This window comes from Perissodus microlepis, chromosome 9 (genome assembly GCF_051167445.1).
Source record: "Perissodus microlepis isolate ML-2025 ecotype Zambia chromosome 9, ASM5116744v1, whole genome shotgun sequence".
In the NCBI taxonomy this organism is placed as follows: Eukaryota; Metazoa; Chordata; class Actinopteri; order Cichliformes; family Cichlidae; genus Perissodus; species Perissodus microlepis.
In genome coordinates, this window is record NC_140469.1 from 13022947 (window position 1) to 13042693 (window position 19747).

At 43.7% G+C, this 19747-nt stretch overlaps 1 protein-coding gene across 4 annotated transcripts in view; it reads left to right on the forward strand.

The window, feature by feature from the left end:
* The window catches only part of zfhx4 (zinc finger homeobox 4), a 93742-nt gene that overhangs the window by 26171 nt on the left and 47824 nt on the right, over window positions 1-19747 (forward strand). For all 4 annotated transcript variants that reach the window (XM_084939080.1, XM_084939079.1, XM_084939078.1 and 1 more), the window contains exons 2-5: window positions 7888-10423; window positions 10803-11015; window positions 11358-11652; window positions 13307-13848. In XM_084939080.1, coding sequence (XP_084795206.1) covers window positions 7934-10423; window positions 10803-11015; window positions 11358-11652; window positions 13307-13848 — 3540 coding nt within the window. In that variant the 5' untranslated portion in view covers window positions 7888-7933. The remainder of the gene's footprint in view (window positions 1-7887; window positions 10424-10802; window positions 11016-11357; window positions 11653-13306; window positions 13849-19747) is intronic.

Below are 19747 nucleotides of genomic sequence, written 5' to 3' on the forward strand. Positions count from 1 at the left end.
TATTTAGCACAGGCAAATCAAGGATTAAGCAGTCATCATTTTAGCTCTAATCCATGTCTCTGGTGAGATGCAGAGACAAAGAGAGGCAGATTACCAAACTCATAACGGCGCAAAACAACAATTAGTTGGTGACTTGCTTTCCTCGGTTGTGTAGGAAAAGCAGTTGACAATAGATTTGCAAACATGCGCAGAAGCAATAATGCACACACACAAACGTGCGCGCATACAAAAGTTGCGTTTTGCGCCGTCATCGCTTGGTTTCTTAATCTATTGTTGTATGCCTCTTCCTGGCTTTTAACTTCTCATTTTCACCCTCCCTCTCTCTTCAAAAGAATCCCTCATTGAAATTAGCAGTGGTTTGTCTGATTCACTCATCTGACGTAAATGTGTCTCATGATCTTTCCACTGTCCGAACACAGATGCACACACACTCACACAGCTCTCAGATACACACAGACTGACACACATGCATGAGCAATGAATACTTCTTTCTTAGCTCCAACCACGTGGGACAGTGACAGTTTGCGTAAACTGTGCAAGTGTGTGCGTGCTCTCGCGTGTGTGTGTGTGTTACAAATTACTTGGAAGTCTGTAAATAAAATTACATTCTTTGCTAATTGAGTTAAACTGCTTTTCTGGAGATGTGGCAAAAAGATGAAAGCTCCCTGTGTATTTTATGTGCTTCCATGCTACAAATCTGCTTGTGTGCCGGTGCGAGTGTGTTGGAAAGTTAACTAGTTTGTTCTGAGGGCTCTTAGGTGCTTAGCGATGGGGATACTGCACAAGGTTTGGCTACTTCTGTCCTCAAGCCTAAATATGCAAAAGTTAGCCCCACAAAACAGCTAATCAAGAGCAGGAGCTGGACTTTAAGAAAGCAAAAGGAAAAACACTGTCTGTGTGTGTGTGTGTGTGTGTGTGTGTATATGTGTATATGTTTGTGTGTGCGTGTTATCTGTAGGGGGCACCCCTAACATAAGGAGCAACAACAAGTAACAGCGAAGGGGCCAAAAAAGAGCATTGGAGAGCTGCTGCAGTGGGGTTTGGTAGGGTAGGGGTGTGGGGGTGGAGTGGTGTGGAAGGGGTGGGGGGTCCAAACCAGATGTGAGGGTGATTGAGAGAACATAAAAAAAGAGAGATAAATAAAAAGAATGAACAGACAAGTCGTGCTGTGATAGAGAAAGACCGGGTGAAGCACACGGAGAAGGAGAATGCCATCCTCAGTTCCCCTTTGCCCTCCTTCCTCTCTCTCACCCAGCCTCTGAATGTTAATGGCTTTCATGCCCCCCCCCCCCCCCCCCCCCCCCCGCCTCCTCCCATACGCACACACATATATCCCTCCCCATGGACACTAGCGCATTGTTTGCGGCAGTGCTTCTATTCTTTCAAACTTAATTACCTTCTTGCCTTTTGTGGCGTCAGGGGCTGGAAGTTTTGCTCCTTGGCAGTGGAGGTCGTCACACATTCTTCGTCAGTGCATTCCCTTAATCTGGCAAGTGAAGGGGTGGGGGGGGATTTTTTGGGGTGGTGTATATAGTTTGGAGTGTGTGTGTGTGTGTGTGTGTGTGTGGAGCAGACAGAAAAAAAATCAGAGGAAGTCCTGAGAATGAAGCTTCTACCAGCGTGTGCACTTCTGAGGTGATTTTAGTACCCCAGTGTGCACGTGCACGCATGTGTGCACGGTGATAATAGTCAGGACATAGGCTGCCCTTTGTTTGTGCGGTTCATTTCCAATCAACCCTAATTAACTAGAGAGTGTTTCCAGATTGCCAGAAAAAGAAAAATCCCCACTTTTTTTCACTCCCCTCGTTCTTTGCTGTTTGGAGTTTGAGCAAAAAGGGAGAAAAAAAGAAGAAGTGGAGGCATTAGCTATGTAGATTGCCTCGCCTTTGATGCTGGAAAAAAATCTTTAGCAAGGGCAGTAAGTGGTGACTGCGACCCAGCAGTGTCTGACTGTTTATTTTCATGTTTCAGTTTGAGTTAAGTTTGAAATATTGCCTCTTCAAAGGTGTTGTGCATATATTTAGACTGGACCGTGTAAGCCCAAAGTCTGTTCGTAAGAATGCAAAATCCTGTCAAAGTTGTCTTTAATCCGTTAAACTTTGTCTCCAACAAGCTGCCGATAAACACGCTGACCCAGGATGCACATGCAGCACAAACTTCTAAAGTGAAATGTATTTAACTGTGCTCGAAAATCAATGGGAAATCCAAGTCTTTGGAGGTTGCCTCTAAGCAGCGACTAGAGGAACAGACGTTAGAATAGAGGCTGGTGTAATCTGACCCTAAATCAGATTTTAGAAGCCATCCGTGACTTGCTGGAAGAGAGGAAAAAGACAAACACGGCCCCTGGGTTTGCTATTTTTCCCACCTGGTCAACATTGTGTTTTTGCATAGCACTCTGTATGCTGTTTGCTTCCTGTTAAATTCTCATTTTGAGTTTTTCTTTTTTCTTTTTTTTTCACAGTGTTAGCCAGATATGTTTTCCTCTAACAATGAAATTTCAGGTAAGGGCCTGAGGGGGAGTTGGGTGTATTGTTACCTGAGCAACCAATGAGACCAATTTACTTGTCATCAACCTGAGGGATAGATCCTGCATACCTGCTCTGCAAAAAGAACGAAAGAACAAAAAAAAAGACCACTTCTGTCCTCTACGTTTCACCTTGTTATACTCCTTCTTTCCCCTCCTCTAAACCTTCTTGTCTGTTCTTTTTCCCTCCACCTACAAATCCAAGATCATTGATCATGTGAGACGTAATTTTGATTTTGATTTGCCAAAAGGCATTTTTTTGCAGACTAGGTAATTTGTCGAACAAGATTCCTGTGCTAAATGGAGTGGCGCTTTAGGTGTCTGGGCCTTGCCTTGCAATAATGATAAGGTGTCTTTTGGTAATGAAGGCCTTTGCTCACGAGGGAGACACAGGCAAGAGGACAAGCAGACAGGAATGGGTGTGGAGGAGTGGAGGGGGGGGGCATCATCAGGGAGATCTACTGCATCCAGTGTCTAATATTACACCCCCAGGCAACAAACAGTGGCTGCATGAAAACCCTTTGTGAGGTTAAGAAGTAAAGGAGACCAAAAAAAAAGAAGCCCTCGCCTGCTTATCCCTTTACAATTTTCTCACTCTGTCCTTTAAGACTTTAAACAGAGAGCATTAGTCCCTATTCTGTGATTGTGTGCATATGTGCGTAGTGTGTTTGTGCATACGTGCATCAGTGCTCTTTGATGGCTGCCGAGGCCACTCTTCTATTGTGAGGAAGGAGATAATTCCCCTCCTCCTTCATCCACTTCGTTTTCCATCCCTCCGTTTCTGCATGGCAACAAATAAACAGGTCTAATTAGACCAGAGTAGGCCTATTCATGGCACTGACAGTGGGAGATGGATGCAGGGGCTTTCACAGCGTCTTTCCCCTTTGTCTTTGGCTAACGCTTGGTGACATTTGATTGAAGATTTGGTGTTGGACCGAGGGGCCACATGCCGGGGGAGAGCGACGACCTTCTAGAAGACCTCAAGGAATGGATACCTAGCAATAGTCTCATGCTGTCTCCTGACTTTGTCGGTGGGATTGTCTTAAAGAATAAGCGTGAATTTCAATTCGACAGTCATCAGGCCCCGCTCAGATGTGCCCCCAAACAGCCTGACAAAAAGAGAGAAAAAGCTCCATTTTAGAACTTGGATGGCCACATCACAAAGCACAGGTCTGTCTAATTTCAGTGTTTACAAATGCTGTAAATAGCCACCACAGTATTAACAGCACTGTCTGCCACTGCATTAAAATGTCAGACACTTAGTGATGAAGAATTTGAACCTAGCAGATCCCTGTGTAAACAAAGACGGCAGTGTGGCGACATTACAATTACAGGTTTGTCATTGAACAGGCAGCAGCTCCGGTTAATGCCTGATACTCTGACAGGAGGACAAAAACAGGAGGAGACTGTGACATCACCAGCACCTGAGGGCCTCCGGTGTGGACATGTTGTAACACTTCTTCTAATATCAGCTGATTTATTGCAACTTTTCGTATATGTACACTACATTGATACTCATAATGTCCCCATTGAAACTTCTTTAACTAGAAGCACTAAACTTGAGTTTATTACCACTCAAGTGTGATAGAAATTGTTTGTTTTTCCAGAAGTCCTTTGGTTCATAGTGTCTCTCTGCCTCTCAGGGAGCTACTGAAAGCAGCTGGAAGGGGTAGGGGAGAGAGAGCCAAGGGGAGGGGGAGAAAAACAATAGGCCGAGGAGTCTCTTAGCCCCTTTCACCCATCAGACCTAGCGGTGTCCAAAGCAGGCATTCCTGGGCTATTATTTGCCTCTCACTGGATCTGATCTGCCACTTTAATTACCTTAGCGTACGTGGGTGTATTTGTGTGTGGGTGTGCATCTGTGTCCGTGTGCATACGTGTGAAAGCAAGGGGACATGCTTAATTAAAAAAACAGAGGAAGGAGCAGCTCAGGCCATCTCTTTTGTTCTTCCGTTAAAAGAAGGGAACTGTTTCTGCACTCTGGAAAAACCTGGGCTTTAACACTGTTTTCTCTCTTTCCCGTGTATCTGCGTATCGCTCTGTCACAGATGCACAAATGAAAGTAGTCTGGTTGGTTAGCAGTGCAGAGGAAGCCAGTGGGGGACAGAAAGAGGAATGTTTCTTAGCTAGTAGTAATATGATATGCCTTTAAAAAAAGAAAAAGAAAAAGAAAGAAAGAATGAAAAAGCAGAAGCGGGCACTGCTGCCGTGAAAGGTGTGAAACCTTGGGAGTGGAGCAAAACAAAAAAGGAGCGAGGACAGAGAGTGATCACGAGTTATTATATAGATCCTCGGGCTGTGAAGGTTTTGGCATTCAAAATGTTACTTTAAGCTTAGAGAGGTACAAGAGGAAAATATTGGATTCCCTTGACAGTTAGACCAGACATCTCATTACTTCTCTGTCCAGCTATGCTAAATTAACACATGCTGAAGGGATCAGGAAGACTTCAAATGCTTACACCAGACTGTCTTGCATCATATTGCCTTTTCACAAGCGCTTGCAGGATAAATTAAAAGCCAAGACTTTAGCATTTCACTAAAGATCAGGCATCCACTGTTTTGAAAGCAGCTCCTCTTTTGAGTCCCCACACGAGGCCAAATTATTGAGAGACACCAATACTCAGGGGTTAGTGCAGTCGCAAACACTGCGTTCACTTTCTTTCCCACCACACTACTACCAAGCAAACAATTTGCGCTTATTTCGCTCTAAGTGCATTAAGCAGCAGTCTTCTTTGTCAGTTTTCTGTAGGTGGCAAAATTAATGGGATCAATTAGAATCACTACTATAAAAAAATGGACAGTTATGTTATTGTTGGCAGGCAGTACACATGTAAACAGCTGCTAACCTTTTCACCTATGCCAGTGCCAAGTGCTTATCCATAAGACATAATTCCATACTTAAGGAGATGCATAATTCATAAACTGCAGTGTTTTATGTCCGAGCTACAATTCAAAGGGGGTAAGTCACCAACGAAATGACACCACTGACAAGTAGTAAATCCTGCCGTATGTGTCACATTTACTCTCAAACCCGCTACTTCTGAACAGCTTTGCCCTCAATTACGGTTAACACAAGAGTGTATGTGTTTAACTGCAGGAACATGCACAGTGTGCTGTTTTGGCAATATGTGATAATAATGGATGGTAGAAAGCGGGATAAGCTGTCATTTAAGTGGATGTATTAAAGCCATTATTTGTATATAATTGTTTCCGTCCTGCCAGCTCAATTTTGTTTTATTATTCCGTCACGTAAGTAGCTCGGCTATGTCTAAAATTAACACGAAAGTTGGGGGAGAAAATGACTCAGTGTGAGTGTAAATAGCTTGAGTCCTTGTGGCATTACAGACATTTGGTCAGTTTTATCTCCTTGCTTGGTTGTAGCTAATTTAGCTGATGATCATCTCCAAGATTGGTGTCTTCAGCGAAACATCCCAAACAAAAAACATACATTATGTTTTTTGCAGGGTTTTTGTAATTAAACATTCATAAGTATCTCGTGTAGGTTTTTCAAGAGAGATAAATTGTTAGCATCTTGTAAGAAACCTTGAAAATATATATTTTTTAAGTTTGCTCTGAAACTTTTAGTGCAAACTCTTGTGCTGGGAGATGATTTTGTCATGCACATGCCACACATCTACCTCCATCCTCTTGCCACATTCACGCTGAACTGATAAGCACTGAAAATTCATTTTCTGCTCCTTGTGAATTTTTTTTCTTCTTTAATCTCACAAATAGAGAGATACAAAGTGAGAGGCAGAGAGAGAAAACATCATTTCTCTCTTTTAATCTATCACTAGTCCCCATGGAATCATCTCTGGGATATGTCAGATTAGACCTGATTATAGCGCGTGCACACACATGCAACCACAACCGCACTCACACACATGTTTGATTTCATTCCTCACGCTTTTACTGTCCCTCCCACTGGCTTTGTTTAGCCCTGGATTGTTGCGGATTAATCCTCTAATTGCTTTGTAGCTTTATTGTTAGGGAGAGGCAGTGTAGGAAAATAGAGGGAGAATTAAACAGCAGGTGGATTGGGTTAAAGGTTAACATGGCTCTTCAAAGCTTTCTTTTAATGCTAGCTCATTTACACGCAAGCATCTGAAAAGACCTGGTACTGTATCAAGTGAAAAGACACTGGCATCCACAACTAGTTCCCATTTGTTGCATTTAGCTGAGCAACAAAGTAGGTTCCTTTAAGCAGCAGTGGTTTTCTTTTTCTCCCCTTTATGTTTTTTCTCTCAGTTTGTTCTTCTATTTCTCCTCAGGTGATAACAAATTATGCCTGTGATTACAAAATGAAGCGACTGTGGCATGTTATGGGTGTTTGTGGGATTAAGAGGCTTTCTCGGCATTGTGTGGAGGTTTGTTGGAGCCCTCGAATTTGTGCCTTGTTGTGAAACACCAAAGGTTTTAGGTAGTGAGGGGTTGAGAGATGGGCAGCCACCCAGGATTGATAACATCTCACTGGAATTCCAAACACCATTCCTCTTGGAAGCTTGTTCTGCTTTTTTTTCTCTTACTATCGCTGTTTTTTTCTCTGTGTTGCATTAAATGACAAGTGAAGATTATATTTTTTAAATTCTTGATTTTTCTTACAGTGCTATACAGTGCTCCACCATTCCTCATGGCACAGACACACTCTTGGTTCTACTGTCCAAACAAAGCCTACCACATAATTTCAGGGCATTACTAGCTTAATAGTTGCTGCCCAATTAGAAACTCCGGATTTGTAAGAGTATGCCAAGACTTATTTTCCAATGACTAAGAACCTCTATAATTCACATTATTTCTCATAATGCAACACACTAACTTGATGGGTCATTACCTCTGTTTGTTAGTTGTTGTGCTCACATATGTGGTTTTAAGAAAGTAAAAGAGAAAGAACGAATCCAAGGCCAGTTCATGGCAATATGAAGAAATAATCTTTAAACACAGAAGAGTCCACTAATCAGATGATCAGGTTATTTCTTTAAACTTTCCAGCTGCCAACTGCTGTGCAGCTGCTTTGTTCATAAATCCACTTAATATTGGATTTCTGGAGTGCCATTTGAACAGTATAGTATATATGGTTTGTACTAGACTGCCATATAGGAGGTGTTTTCATCAGTGGGACTTAAAGTTGTTCTTGGTTATTTTGTTGTAGAAAACTCAAAAGCTCTGAATTTTGTTAAAATGGGTTAATTTAAAAATCTTTAGAGAAATCCATCACATATTTAGCACTTGGTTTAATGTCATGTCTTAAATTGACTTATATAGGAGTTACCAGTGATTCGGAAATTGCCTATTAAGTCTACTGTTGAATAGTATTTGGTAAATCTCTGATGTTCTTTCTTGATTTCTGTCGTTCTCCAACTCAGGTCCCTGTTGGGCTGGATGAGATGAGATCCCTATGTAGTGGTCGTCATGGCAACTTGTGACTCTCCCCCTATGGTGTCGTCACGGCAGCAGGAACATGGTGGCCAGAGGCTGGATGCGGCTGCTGAGGACAACTCCGTCATCGCCATGGAGACCAGTGTCGCCAACAGCACCAATGCCAACAACAACCAATCGTCACCTGCTGCCATTGGAGAGCCAGAAAATGGCCTTGGAGAATCCGTTGTGAGTCCGCTGAGGTCCACTACTACCCCCACCACTGTCAGTGCAACCACCGACCCTGTAACTGAGCAGAGTCGAAGAGAAAGCTTTACTACCGGTAACAAAGGGAGTGTTACCGGAACTTTACCAGGAGGAGGAGGAGGAGCAGCTTTGGGTTCGGACTGTTCTGCCCCTGCCACATCCCCCGTGGCACCGGCAAAGGAGATCCCCTGCAACGAATGTTCTAATTCCTTCTCCAGTTTACAAAAATACATGGAGCACCACTGCCCCAACGCCCGCCTGCCTACCACTGGAGGTCACGAGGGGGGTGAGGAGGTTGAAGGGATGATAGGGGACGAGAGCGAGGATGAAGGAGACCGTGAGGTGGGTGCTGCAGAAGTGGGGGAAATGAACAGCGAGATGGAGATGGAAGAGGATAGTGATGTGGAGAACCTGTGCGGCGAGATCATCTACCAGCCCGATGGCTCTGCCTTCATCCTGGAGGACTCCAAAGAGCAGCGTGGCAACCAGGGGGAGCTCTCTGGGGCTCTCCAATTCAGGGGCCTGCTGTCCCCCCAGACCTTCCCGAATACCCAGGTCAGCAGTGGTCAAAGTGGCCTGAGCCCAGGGGGGGAACGGTTGGAGCAGCCCGCTGCACCCATGTCCTTCTACCCCCAGATCATAAACACCTTCCACATTGCCTCACCCTTTGGGAGTAAATCCCTAGCGGCTGACCACCCCTCCTTCCCAAATACCTCAGCTGGAGGGCTGGCAGGCGCTGGTCCTGTGTTGCACAGTTTCCGTGTCTATGACCTCCGCCATAAGACCGACAAAGACTATCTAAAGGCGGATGGTGCAGCCAAAAACTCCTGTGTGTCCAAAGATGTCCCCAACAATGTGGACTTGTCCAAGTTTGAGGGCTGTGTGGCGGATGGGCGGCGGAAGCCTGTACTGATGTGTTTCCTGTGCAAGTTGTCGTTTGGCTACAGCCGTTCCTTCGTGACACATGCTGTCCATGACCACCGCATGACCCTGAATGAGCAGGAGCAGAAGCTGCTGAGCAACAAGCACATCTCTGCCATCATTCAGGGCATCGGCAAGGACAAAGAACCTCTTATAAGCTTTCTGGAACCAAAAAAAACCCCAAACTCTGTGCTACCCCACTTTCCCTCACCTGCCAACTTCCTAGGGCCAGACACGGGGCTCCGCGGCTTGTGGAATGCTTTCCACAGTAGTGGGGAGAATGCAGATTCCCTTCAGGCAGGTTTTGCCTTCCTAAAGGGCAGTGCCAGCAGCTCCTCTACTGACCAAACCCCCAGATCCCAAAGCATGCCAAAGGCTGAGACCAACCCAAACCTCGGGGGAGGGGCTGGTGCCCACAGAACCCCCAGCGGGAGTTCTGCTGCTGCTACCACTGGTGGCAGCCTGGAAGGGCGGAACTCTGATCGTGACCGCAAAGGCCACATTAGGGACACTTGCACTTTGCAACCCAATGGGCCAGATCTGAGCCAGTACCCGCCCATTAAGCGGGAGCCCGGTACGGTGGGAGGAGAAAGTCCAGAGCAGGATGAGGATGCTTATTCCAGTGGTGGTGGAGCAGATATGGAGGCAGAAGAGGAGGAGGAACAGGTCATGATGATGACAGGCCAGCGGGCCGACAGCACCAGTAGCAAAGATTTCCCTCTCTTAAACCAAAGTATTTCCCCCCTTTCCAACAGTGTGCTAAAGTTGAATAGTGACAGTAAAGGCCCTGCATCCACTTCCCTTTCCTCCTTACCTGTTAGTGAGAAGCTGGAGATGGAGAAGAGCCGTTTGTCCACTGCCCTGGCAGCTGCCAGAGAGCGGGAGAGCAGCAGTGACTCAACCAATGAAGGCCTGGCAGGACGGGATGGCTTATCACCATCCTCAAACCCCCTTGACACGATGACGTTGCGCAGAGATGATGAGAGTCCTGGACCTCTGCATCAACACACAGGAAACCCAAGTACACCTGGAACTCCAGGGACTCCTGGAACCCCAGGCCCTGGTGAAGGGTCACCAGGTAGCGGAGTAGAGTGCCCCAAGTGTGACACGGTCTTGGGATCCTCACGATCTCTGGGAGGGCATATGACGATGATGCATTCAAGGAACTCCTGCAAGACGCTGAAGTGTCCCAAGTGTAACTGGCACTACAAGTACCAGCAGACACTGGACGCTCACATGAAGGAGAAACATCCAGAGTCAGGTGGATCGTGTGTGTACTGCCGCACAGGACAGGCTCACCCTCGTTTAGCCAGAGGAGAAAGCTATACCTGTGGATACAAGCCTTTCCGTTGTGAGGTCTGTCCATCTTATGTTTCATGTCTGTGGAGTTCCATTTCCCTCTATTTTTTTTAATTTTGTGAAATTGTCAAATAAGGAGCATTTCGCTTATGGTTTGTTTTTGTTTTTTGCGTGGATTATATATAAGTTATATTTTATTTTTGATTTGCCCAAAATTCCAAAAAGTTTGTATTTCAGCATTAAAAAGGGAAAAGAGGCAGTTGGATGTTATTTTCTCTTTTCTTCAACATACATTGTAGCTTTAAGGATACATTTTGAATTATAGTGCTGAACAACAAATCAAAAAACAACTATTATTTGTCATTGATGTATTTAATGTTTATCATACATCATTACTATTATTAATATTAATTCCCAATGTTTGTTTCTCTTATAGGTATGCAACTACTCAACCACCACCAAAGGCAACCTAAGCATCCACATGCAGTCAGACAAGCATCTGAACAACGTGCAAACACTCCAGAATGGTGGAAGTGAAGCACAGTACAACCACAACCATGCCAACCCTGTGCCCAGTGCAAGCCTTGGTGGAGGTTGTGGGGCACCCTCACCATCCAAGCCCAAACAGAAGCCCACTTGGCGCTGTGAGGTAATGAAACAAACAGAGCATCATTGTAGGGCCGTGGCAGCAACATACCAACTTCCTTGTTGCACTGTCCACACAATGAGGCGGTTATTTCCCTATGCGTCACTGTGTCTATTATTTTTCTTGGCCACATCATCTGACCTTCAAATTTAAAATGGAATTTCTTATACATTCTAGTCTTCATCACCATAACCATGGTAATAAAATGCTTTCATGTCCTGTTTTGTTGTTAGCTGTTGTTTTCATGTAATTCTAAGTGGGAAAAAAGTGCTTTGCTGATAACAATCACGCTGGCAGAGTTAGACTTCCTAATACACTTATATTGTTCCACTTTTCTTCTGACAGGTTTGCGACTATGAGACCAATGTGGCACGAAACTTGCGAATCCACATGACCAGCGAGAAGCACATGCACAACATGATGCTGCTGCAGCAGAACATGAAGCAGATTCAACACAGCCTCCATCTGGGCCTGGCTCCAGCTGAGGCAGAGCTTTACCAGTACTACCTGGCTCAAAACATGGGCCTTGCGGGTGTAAAACTGGAGAACCCAGCCAGCAGCAGTGGCCCAGAAGCTCAGATGATGATCAACCCCTTTCAGCTAGATCCTGCAACCGCTGCCGCTCTCGGATCTGGTCTAGGTGAGTGGTACTAAATTTGAAACAAAGCAAAAACAAAAAAAAAAAAAGAGATGGGAAATGGCAGGAAAAAGGATATTTCTGCTTATGATGTGAGAAAGTTCCTGTTTTGAATTTTTGGCCTCAAGCTTATTCTTTCAGTTTACTTCTGCTCATTTATCACTGGGCCAGTTATTCTGTTTTATCTCATATATCTGATGCTATCTAGGTATTTTTTTATCTCTCTGCATTTTCTTCTTTCTGTTGATTTTTTTTATTTATCTTTTTTACGCCTTCTCACCTTCCTTTTTTCTGCTCCCATCTTTAGCCTTGGCCCCATTCCCTTGCCCCCCTTTTCTTTCTCTTTGGCTCTTATCTCTGCTCTCATATTGTCCCTCTGTCATTGTCTCCTTTCTTTGACCGCTCTCACTGATTAAAAAATGATTATGAGATGCCACATGAGAATTATTCTTAATCTTTCATTTGTAATTTTCTTAAGTCAGCTTAATCCCCCACCATACACACCCCACCCCACCTTTGCTCACCCTGGAGAGAACACACACATTAGCACACATGTACACAGACACACACTCGCACACAGTAGGAAGCGGATTCCCGTAGGAGTGAGAGAGATTTAACAATGACCCCGCAGTGTTGCACACCCACTCCCTCCTCTAGTGTGGAGGTCACAGCCCAGCTAGCAGATGTACTCTCAGTGAATTACAGTGATAACAGACAGCTCCCTATAGTGAGCACAGCTGTCCATTGCATACATAGATAGGTTTTTAATATATATATATGTGTCTGTGTGTATAGATAGATACCCAGATAGACACTTATATGCACCTTCTAAATGACAAACAGTGTGATACTTTCACATTATCTTGCGTCCGTGTGCTTTTTTAATCCAGTGCACACCCACACATATCACACACATTTGGCCATCCGAATGAATTATGTAGAAAAGATTTAAATGATGTGTAATTGTTAATACCTCTATACACTTAAAAACACAGTATGAGCTTTGGTAACATACATAAAGGGACAATGAAGGGATCAAACAAAAGTGTTAATTACATTTGTATGAATGGCCTTTTTTAGGAAAAAAAACTGTGTAAAGCATTGATCAGCTTTTCAAAAATCTGTGCGTATGTGAGAAAAGACTGGAGCCCTGCAGCCATTGTCCCACCACAGCTGAGACCAGTAATTAAAGCTACCTGATGAGCGAGTTAGCAAGTTGAAAAGGATGATTGTAATTGATCCTGATTCAATCCTATTAAGGTTTTTTATAGACAAGACTTTGTAAGGAGCCCTAGTCCTCTGCAAGGCTTTATTTTATCAAATCCTTTTGTGTGAAAGAGGCCTGCAAAGACTCACTTCGCTTTCCACACTTAATTTCATTTAATAAAAAAAAAATCTTTTTCCCTTTTTTTGTACCTCTATCCTTTATCGCTCCATATGCATTCCAAGCTTTCATTTTTACTATAGCGTTGGCTTTTTGTCACATTACTTTGTTTTTAACATTCCTCTTGCTGTGCTTGCTGCCTGCCTCTTGTCTGACATGTTATCATTGTGTGCTTTCAAGTATTTAATCCTTTTTTGAGGTTTTACCTTTTACACTTCCATCTCAACTCCTCTCCAACAGTCTAACCTAGATTTTCTCTAATTTTATCCTTAGTGAATAATGACCTATCAGCAGAGTTGCGTCTTACAAGCGGTCAGTTGATGGCAGACGACCTGTCCCTGGTTTCCTCAGCTGGAATCGGGGGCATGTCCTCATCAGATCCCTCTCTGTCCTCCTTGTCGCCACCTATCAACGACCCCTCGCTGCGCCTCTACCAGTGCGCAGTATGCAACTGCTACTCCACAGACAGCCTGGAGGCTCTCAACGCCCACGTCAATGCCGAGCGCTCTTTGGCCGAAGAGGAGTGGCGCTGCGTGGTCGGCGATGTCTACCAGTGCAAGCTCTGCAGCTACAACACTCAGCTTAAGGCCAACTTTCAGCTGCACTGCAAGACAGACAAGCACATGCAGAAGCACCAGCTGGTGGCTCACATCAAGGAGGGTGGCAAGGCCAACCAGTGGAGATTAAAATGTGTGGCAATTGGCAACCCTGTGCACCTCAAGTGCAATGCCTGTGACTACTACAGCAATAGCGTGGATAAACTGAGGCTACATGCCACCAACCAGAGGCATGAATCTGCCATCCGCCTCTATAAGGTAAAAACACTATTTACCCACGCCGTGTCCTGCAAAAACCAGTTCGTTAATCTCAGCTCTTTGGCCCTGCTAAGAAAAAAGCAAACAAGCAGTAGAACGACACTGCCTACAAGTGAGGCTGAAAATGAATTTCTGAAGATAATTTATAAAGAAACAAAAAAACATATGGTTCTGTGTTTTTTGCAGGACACCGATGTTACATCTCATGACATGCAGCCTAATATAGACAATAGAATTCATGTTAATGCAGATCTAGCAAGGACACACGATTCAGAGAGCACATACTTTATTTTTTGTTTATTTATTGTTTTTGGTTCAAAACAAATGACCCCACTCTCCTAAGCGTAGTGTGACACACATATAAAGTTCCCGTGAGAGTGGAATGACAAAGATGGAAAAGGTCAGTGCAAGAGTACCGAGGAAGATCCCATCTGATACGGGTATATTTCCTGTCTGTTATCAGCTGGCACTGTAGTTCCTTTTAATCATTCACAAGTGAAGTACCAGCAGAGAAATATTTTTCCCCCTTCATTGTCAGGGCCTAATGACAGTGCCAACAATAGCAGCACTATTCATGTTACTCTTGATATTTGACTTTATGTGAAGCTCAATCAGACGCAGGAGAAACCTGACATTTTATGCAGTAATTATTTCGAGCCTGTTTTATATTTTGAAATATTATAAAATGATAGATTAACTATGAAATGTTAAATCTGACTTTAATTTATATAACTACAATAATTTTATGATTATTTCTAAAAGAAACACACCCTGTTGGTTACATCATCTTGCACCAGAACTGTAGCTTGTTTTGTTTATTTTACCTTTAATTATTCAGTTTTAATTTACCACAGCATTACCACACTAGTTTCCTGTCAGAGCTGTATTAATTGAGCTACTTAACTAATTAAAGTCTTCGCACTCAGAGCAATAAATAATAAAAAGTTAATCTAAGGAAATTCCAATATGCCCAATATTTGGCATCTTTCTGCCACTTTATATATTTAAGTTGATTTAATTTGTTAGACTTCTCCTTCGTTTTAATAGGATGCTATTACATTTCCAAGGCCTTGACCTACAAGCCTGGATCAAGTGCATTACATTAATGAGGATTTCTTTATTACTGTATTCAACATTTGGCAGTGGGAGGTGTTTGAGCGTGTTGTTTCTTAAACGTGGAGGCAACAGGGGTTAGAACGTGTAGAAAATAAGATCCTATTGACAGAAATATAATTTTATTTTTACAGGGATAAACCCACATTCGTAGAATAAAAATAAGTACAATAATAAAAGGACAGTTCTGTCCTCTTATGTTCAAACTAGAGCTGTTTTTTTTTTGTATTTTTAAGCAACAATAAAAATCCAACTGCATTTTGCCAACAATGAAAACACGAAACTCAGAAAAGACGTAATGTGCGATAAAGTTTTTATGATTTGAATCTGCAAAATTGTGCTTATGAAGCAGCCTCACTTTACAGACTTCAGTCATCATCATTTATTGTGCATGTGTTGTGTATGTGTGTGTGCACTGTGTCGCATAGTAATCTTAAAGGAATTACATTTATTTGAAAATCTGCAACTGATTCTTACTTACACGTTCATGCCTAAACTGGATTAATCACACTGGCATTCTTGGGGTTATTTAAAACAGTCTTCACTTCAACAGGATGTACACATTGTCACAGGATTGTCCAGCAGCCTGGAAAAAAAGGGGGCTGGACTTGGCATGGGATGAGTTGGAGATGTCTCTACTCAAGGAACATTTTTAAATTATGAGCAAATGCTGCTTGCACATTGGTCCACATTAGCCAAGGTCCTAACCTATAAGATCAGCTTGATTAGATGACTCAAATCAAGTCTCTTTACTGTCATAGGAAAACTTTACCCTGTGTATGTGTGTGTGCCTTTGCGAACATGTGTTTGAAAGTGCTGAGCAACTTTTGCCTGCTCTTTCAGTTGATTTAAAATGAGGCAACAGCCAGTTAGGTTACCAAGGCTACACTAAACACTGGCAGCCATTTAATCAAGCAAAAAGCTATTTATAACAGTTGTGATTAAATGTACAAAACCCAAGAAACAGAATAAGCTGCACAGAAACGGAACCAAGGGGTGCGCCTGAACATATTCCTGCTTTTGTTCATATTTTTGCTTTCCAAGAAACATTACGTTATGCAGCGGAGCATCTTTTTAGGCACGCAGAAGCACAAGATCAGCCAAGGCAAGAGAGGGTCATCCAGTGCCCCCTCAGTGCACCCATGTACCCCTGCATCCCATCTAGCCGCCCACCTACCCCCAAAGGGCCTCAACAAATCTGTTCCACAGATGACGCTTTTAATGCCTTTGGCAGAAATTCCTCTATTTTACCCTTGGACATGTGGTGGTAAAGCCAAGCGTGAGGGAGAGAGAAAGTACAGACAGAGCAGAGAGCGGTGCAGAGGAAAAAAAAAATCATTTCTTTATTTGACCAGAAAAACACCTCTCCTTTTATGTATTGGCAGAGGTGAAAAGCACATGGGGATAGAGGTAGCTTGGCCGGGCGCATAAAAGATCCGAGTGTTGACGACTTTACCATCTGGATTTTTTTGGAAACACAGAATATCTTTATGGCATGGGAAACCATTTGAAGATACAAACAAAAAGCATATTCAGGAGATTTTATGGCTGCTTTGTCGCAGCAATGGAGTACTTCTGAGGGGAACTGAGAGTTTGAAAGGGTTTTTTTTTCCAGACTTTCAAACAGCAAGAGGGAAATTACATTAGCAGCACATGGACATCAAGTCATCTGGTGTCCAGGGCACAGCAGGTGGTGCAGGAAGTTACAGGCCTTACATGGAATAACTGAGGAGTACACCTCATCCCCTTTAGAGGGGAAATATAGGGAAAGTGATCAGGGCTGGTTGGTACCACTCAGGTTGTTTTTTTCTACACAGTATCTCCTAATATAGAATTTAGCCCCCTACAAATAATGTAAACAACAAAATAGAAGATGTTTTAAAATAGCATTTGTATGCTGGCAGCCTGTGAGGTAAGTTCTGCACTAAATGGTGTTATAGCATAGCGTGTCCATTGCTGGAAGCACTTGTGTTTGGCTTACCACTGAATATGATGATATATGGCTGATTTTTAATAACAAACACTGGGCTTAATAAACATGGAGACGGGGGTAAATCTGTCAGTGCCATTCACAAGTGCTGCCTGGCTAAGTAGGGGGTTTAGTTTGTAGTCCGTGTGTGTGTGTGTGTGTGTGCGTGCGCGTGTGTGTGCGTGTTGCCTTTGAGGTTGAGATCTGGGCTTGCCCCTGGGTCATTAGGAGTTGAGAATGTTCATGGTCAATGTGGCATGGTCAAGGACCACACACACACACATACACACACACACACACACACACACACTTTGTGTGTCTTGCAGGCCATGGCACCTGTTTCTCAGATGGTTGTCTGAGTAAATCTTAACTGTCCTCAACCGCTGTCAGTCTATCCAACTTTCCGTCATAATTCAAGCGGAAATGGACCTCCGGGGTCCACTGCACTTTTCCATATCTCTGTTTTCCTTTTCATTATTTTCCCCCTTCCTTTACTTCCCTCGCCATCTCCTTTGAACTCAGAAATTCGAGGTCATAAAACGTTTTTTTTTGTTTTTTCTTTTACTTTTTATGATGGCGATCGAAAGAGAAAGGATATTCAGATTTAGTAGTCGGTTGTTAGTGTGACAAATAGAGGAAAAGAAAAATAATAGAAAGCATCTTTTTTTAAACATGTCTCTCCTTCTCGCTCAAACACTCGTTCACAAACTCTGTCTTACCAGCCCTTTTTTTGTTTTGTCTCTGACTCTTTTTTTCTCTCTTTTTCTATCTCTCCCCTGGGGAGCAGCAGATAGGCCATCTCATTACCCATGATCCTCTTGGCAACACCATGGCTGGGAATCAGGGGGTGGGGGGAATTAAACAAGGGCTGTAATGGGAGGAGGGTGAGTAGGGAGTAAGAAGATGAGGAAAGGAGACTGTGGTTTGTAGATGCATCCAAACGCCTCCCTTTTCTCATTTTCATCATCTTCTTTGTATCTCTCCCTCCCTCTCTCTGCCCCCCTTTTTTTCTTTCTCTCTCTCTCTCTTGCTTTTTCTATCAACTGAGGGACCTTTTTTCAGTCTTTTATCTCCACCCCCCCACCCCCCCACCCCCCCTCACATTTAATTTTCTTCCATCTCTCTCTGATGGAGGTAGCTGCGCTTGCGTGATATTGTGATCTGTGATATTAAGTCTACCACTGTGCCTTGGCTATTAGCAAGGGTCAACCCTGCCCACTCTCATTTGAAAATCAAATGGCCCTATATATATGCAGCCCAAATTATTGGACTGTCATTTGGACTTGTGTGATGGGGAAATGGACAGGAGATTGACTCCCATAGATTTGCATAAAAAGTCATTGTGCTGGTACCCGGAATAGAAAAGAGACTGGATCTATTTCAAATGCATGGCACAGTTTATGACACACACACACACGCGCACTCTTAAATTCATATGTCCATAAAGAGGTATAGCGTTACATACATTCATAGAGACGCACTCGTTCACAATTGTAGTCATCAAATTACCATTCCCACTTGAGCCCGTGTACGCTTGTTCCAGACACAGGCTCTTGATCACAGCGTCCTTGTCTCAGACTCGCAGACAGACTTAAAGAGTTGCTGTTCTCTTCAAAAAGGAATGTTCTCAGCCACTTCACGCTAGATGCTACTTGACTGCTAGATATAGATTTTCATATTCTGTCATGGAGACAGATGATGCCAACAAGAGTTCAGCACCTGAGCAGATAAATGAATTCACCTCTGTGTGGTTTTTTTTGTTTGTTTTGTTTTGTTGTTGTTTTTTGCCAGAAAGGTTGTCCGTCCCTCTTTCTTTTTCTTTTTTTCTTCAGTTAGTAGATTATTCAAATCATCTCCTCTTTCACCTGCATGGAGATTACAATAGAAATCTTTCAGAGGTCCGGGGGTGGTGAAGTGGGTGGGGGAGGGAGGATGGAGGGTAGCGGCTAATTAAAGCATAAAAGCAGGTGTGTGTGCACGGGTGTGTTTGTGTGTGTGAACTCTGTAGCTGTAGCTTTCTGTTTGACGGAGAGGTTTGAATGGACAGGCTTCCCCACCCTCCCCCCTTCTGCCAAATAATCCTCATAGATATTAATAAGAGTTTCGCCCCTTCTCCCTCCAACGCCTTTACCAGATGGTCGGCAGAACACGAGTGTTTATACACACATCTGTGGGTGTGGGTGCGTAATGTCCAGCTTTGGTCCAGCTCTTGACTGACACTCATATTTAATGTTTAATTTCCCCTCTTAAATTACCTCAAATTCTTGACTTTTTGATGAGTTTGTTGACCAGGTGTATGTTCATGTGCGTGTGTTTCTTTTTTCTGTGTGTGACACAGAAAAACAGACTGAGCTGGTTTTCTCATATTAATAGCTAGATGTGATCCCTTTCATAATCATTCGCACCCCTCTGAGGTGTGGGTCATTTGGGCCGCGTCCATGTGCAGGGGACTGTGAAGCAGATCGAGGCTGACAGGTATGGGAACGATAGCAGAAGGGGGGGGGGGGTGGGAGGGGATTGTGAAGTGTGCAGAAGGAGTGGGGGGGGGGGGTCAGTGTCTTCCAGACCACCAGAAGGAAGGGAGCATTGCTGGGATGTGGGAACAAAGGAGTTACCAGAAGTTTCTTTTCCTTTTTGTCTTTTTCCCCTCGTCTTAACATTCCCACCCTCACTATATCCCAACAGACGCTCAGATACACACTTCCCTCCTCCCGTTTTCCATCCACATGCCCCCTACTCACACACTTGTCTTCCTCTAACCTTTTTTTTTAAATATCCCAAACTCCGCCCTATCCTCGCCTTTCTCTTGGGTCTTGA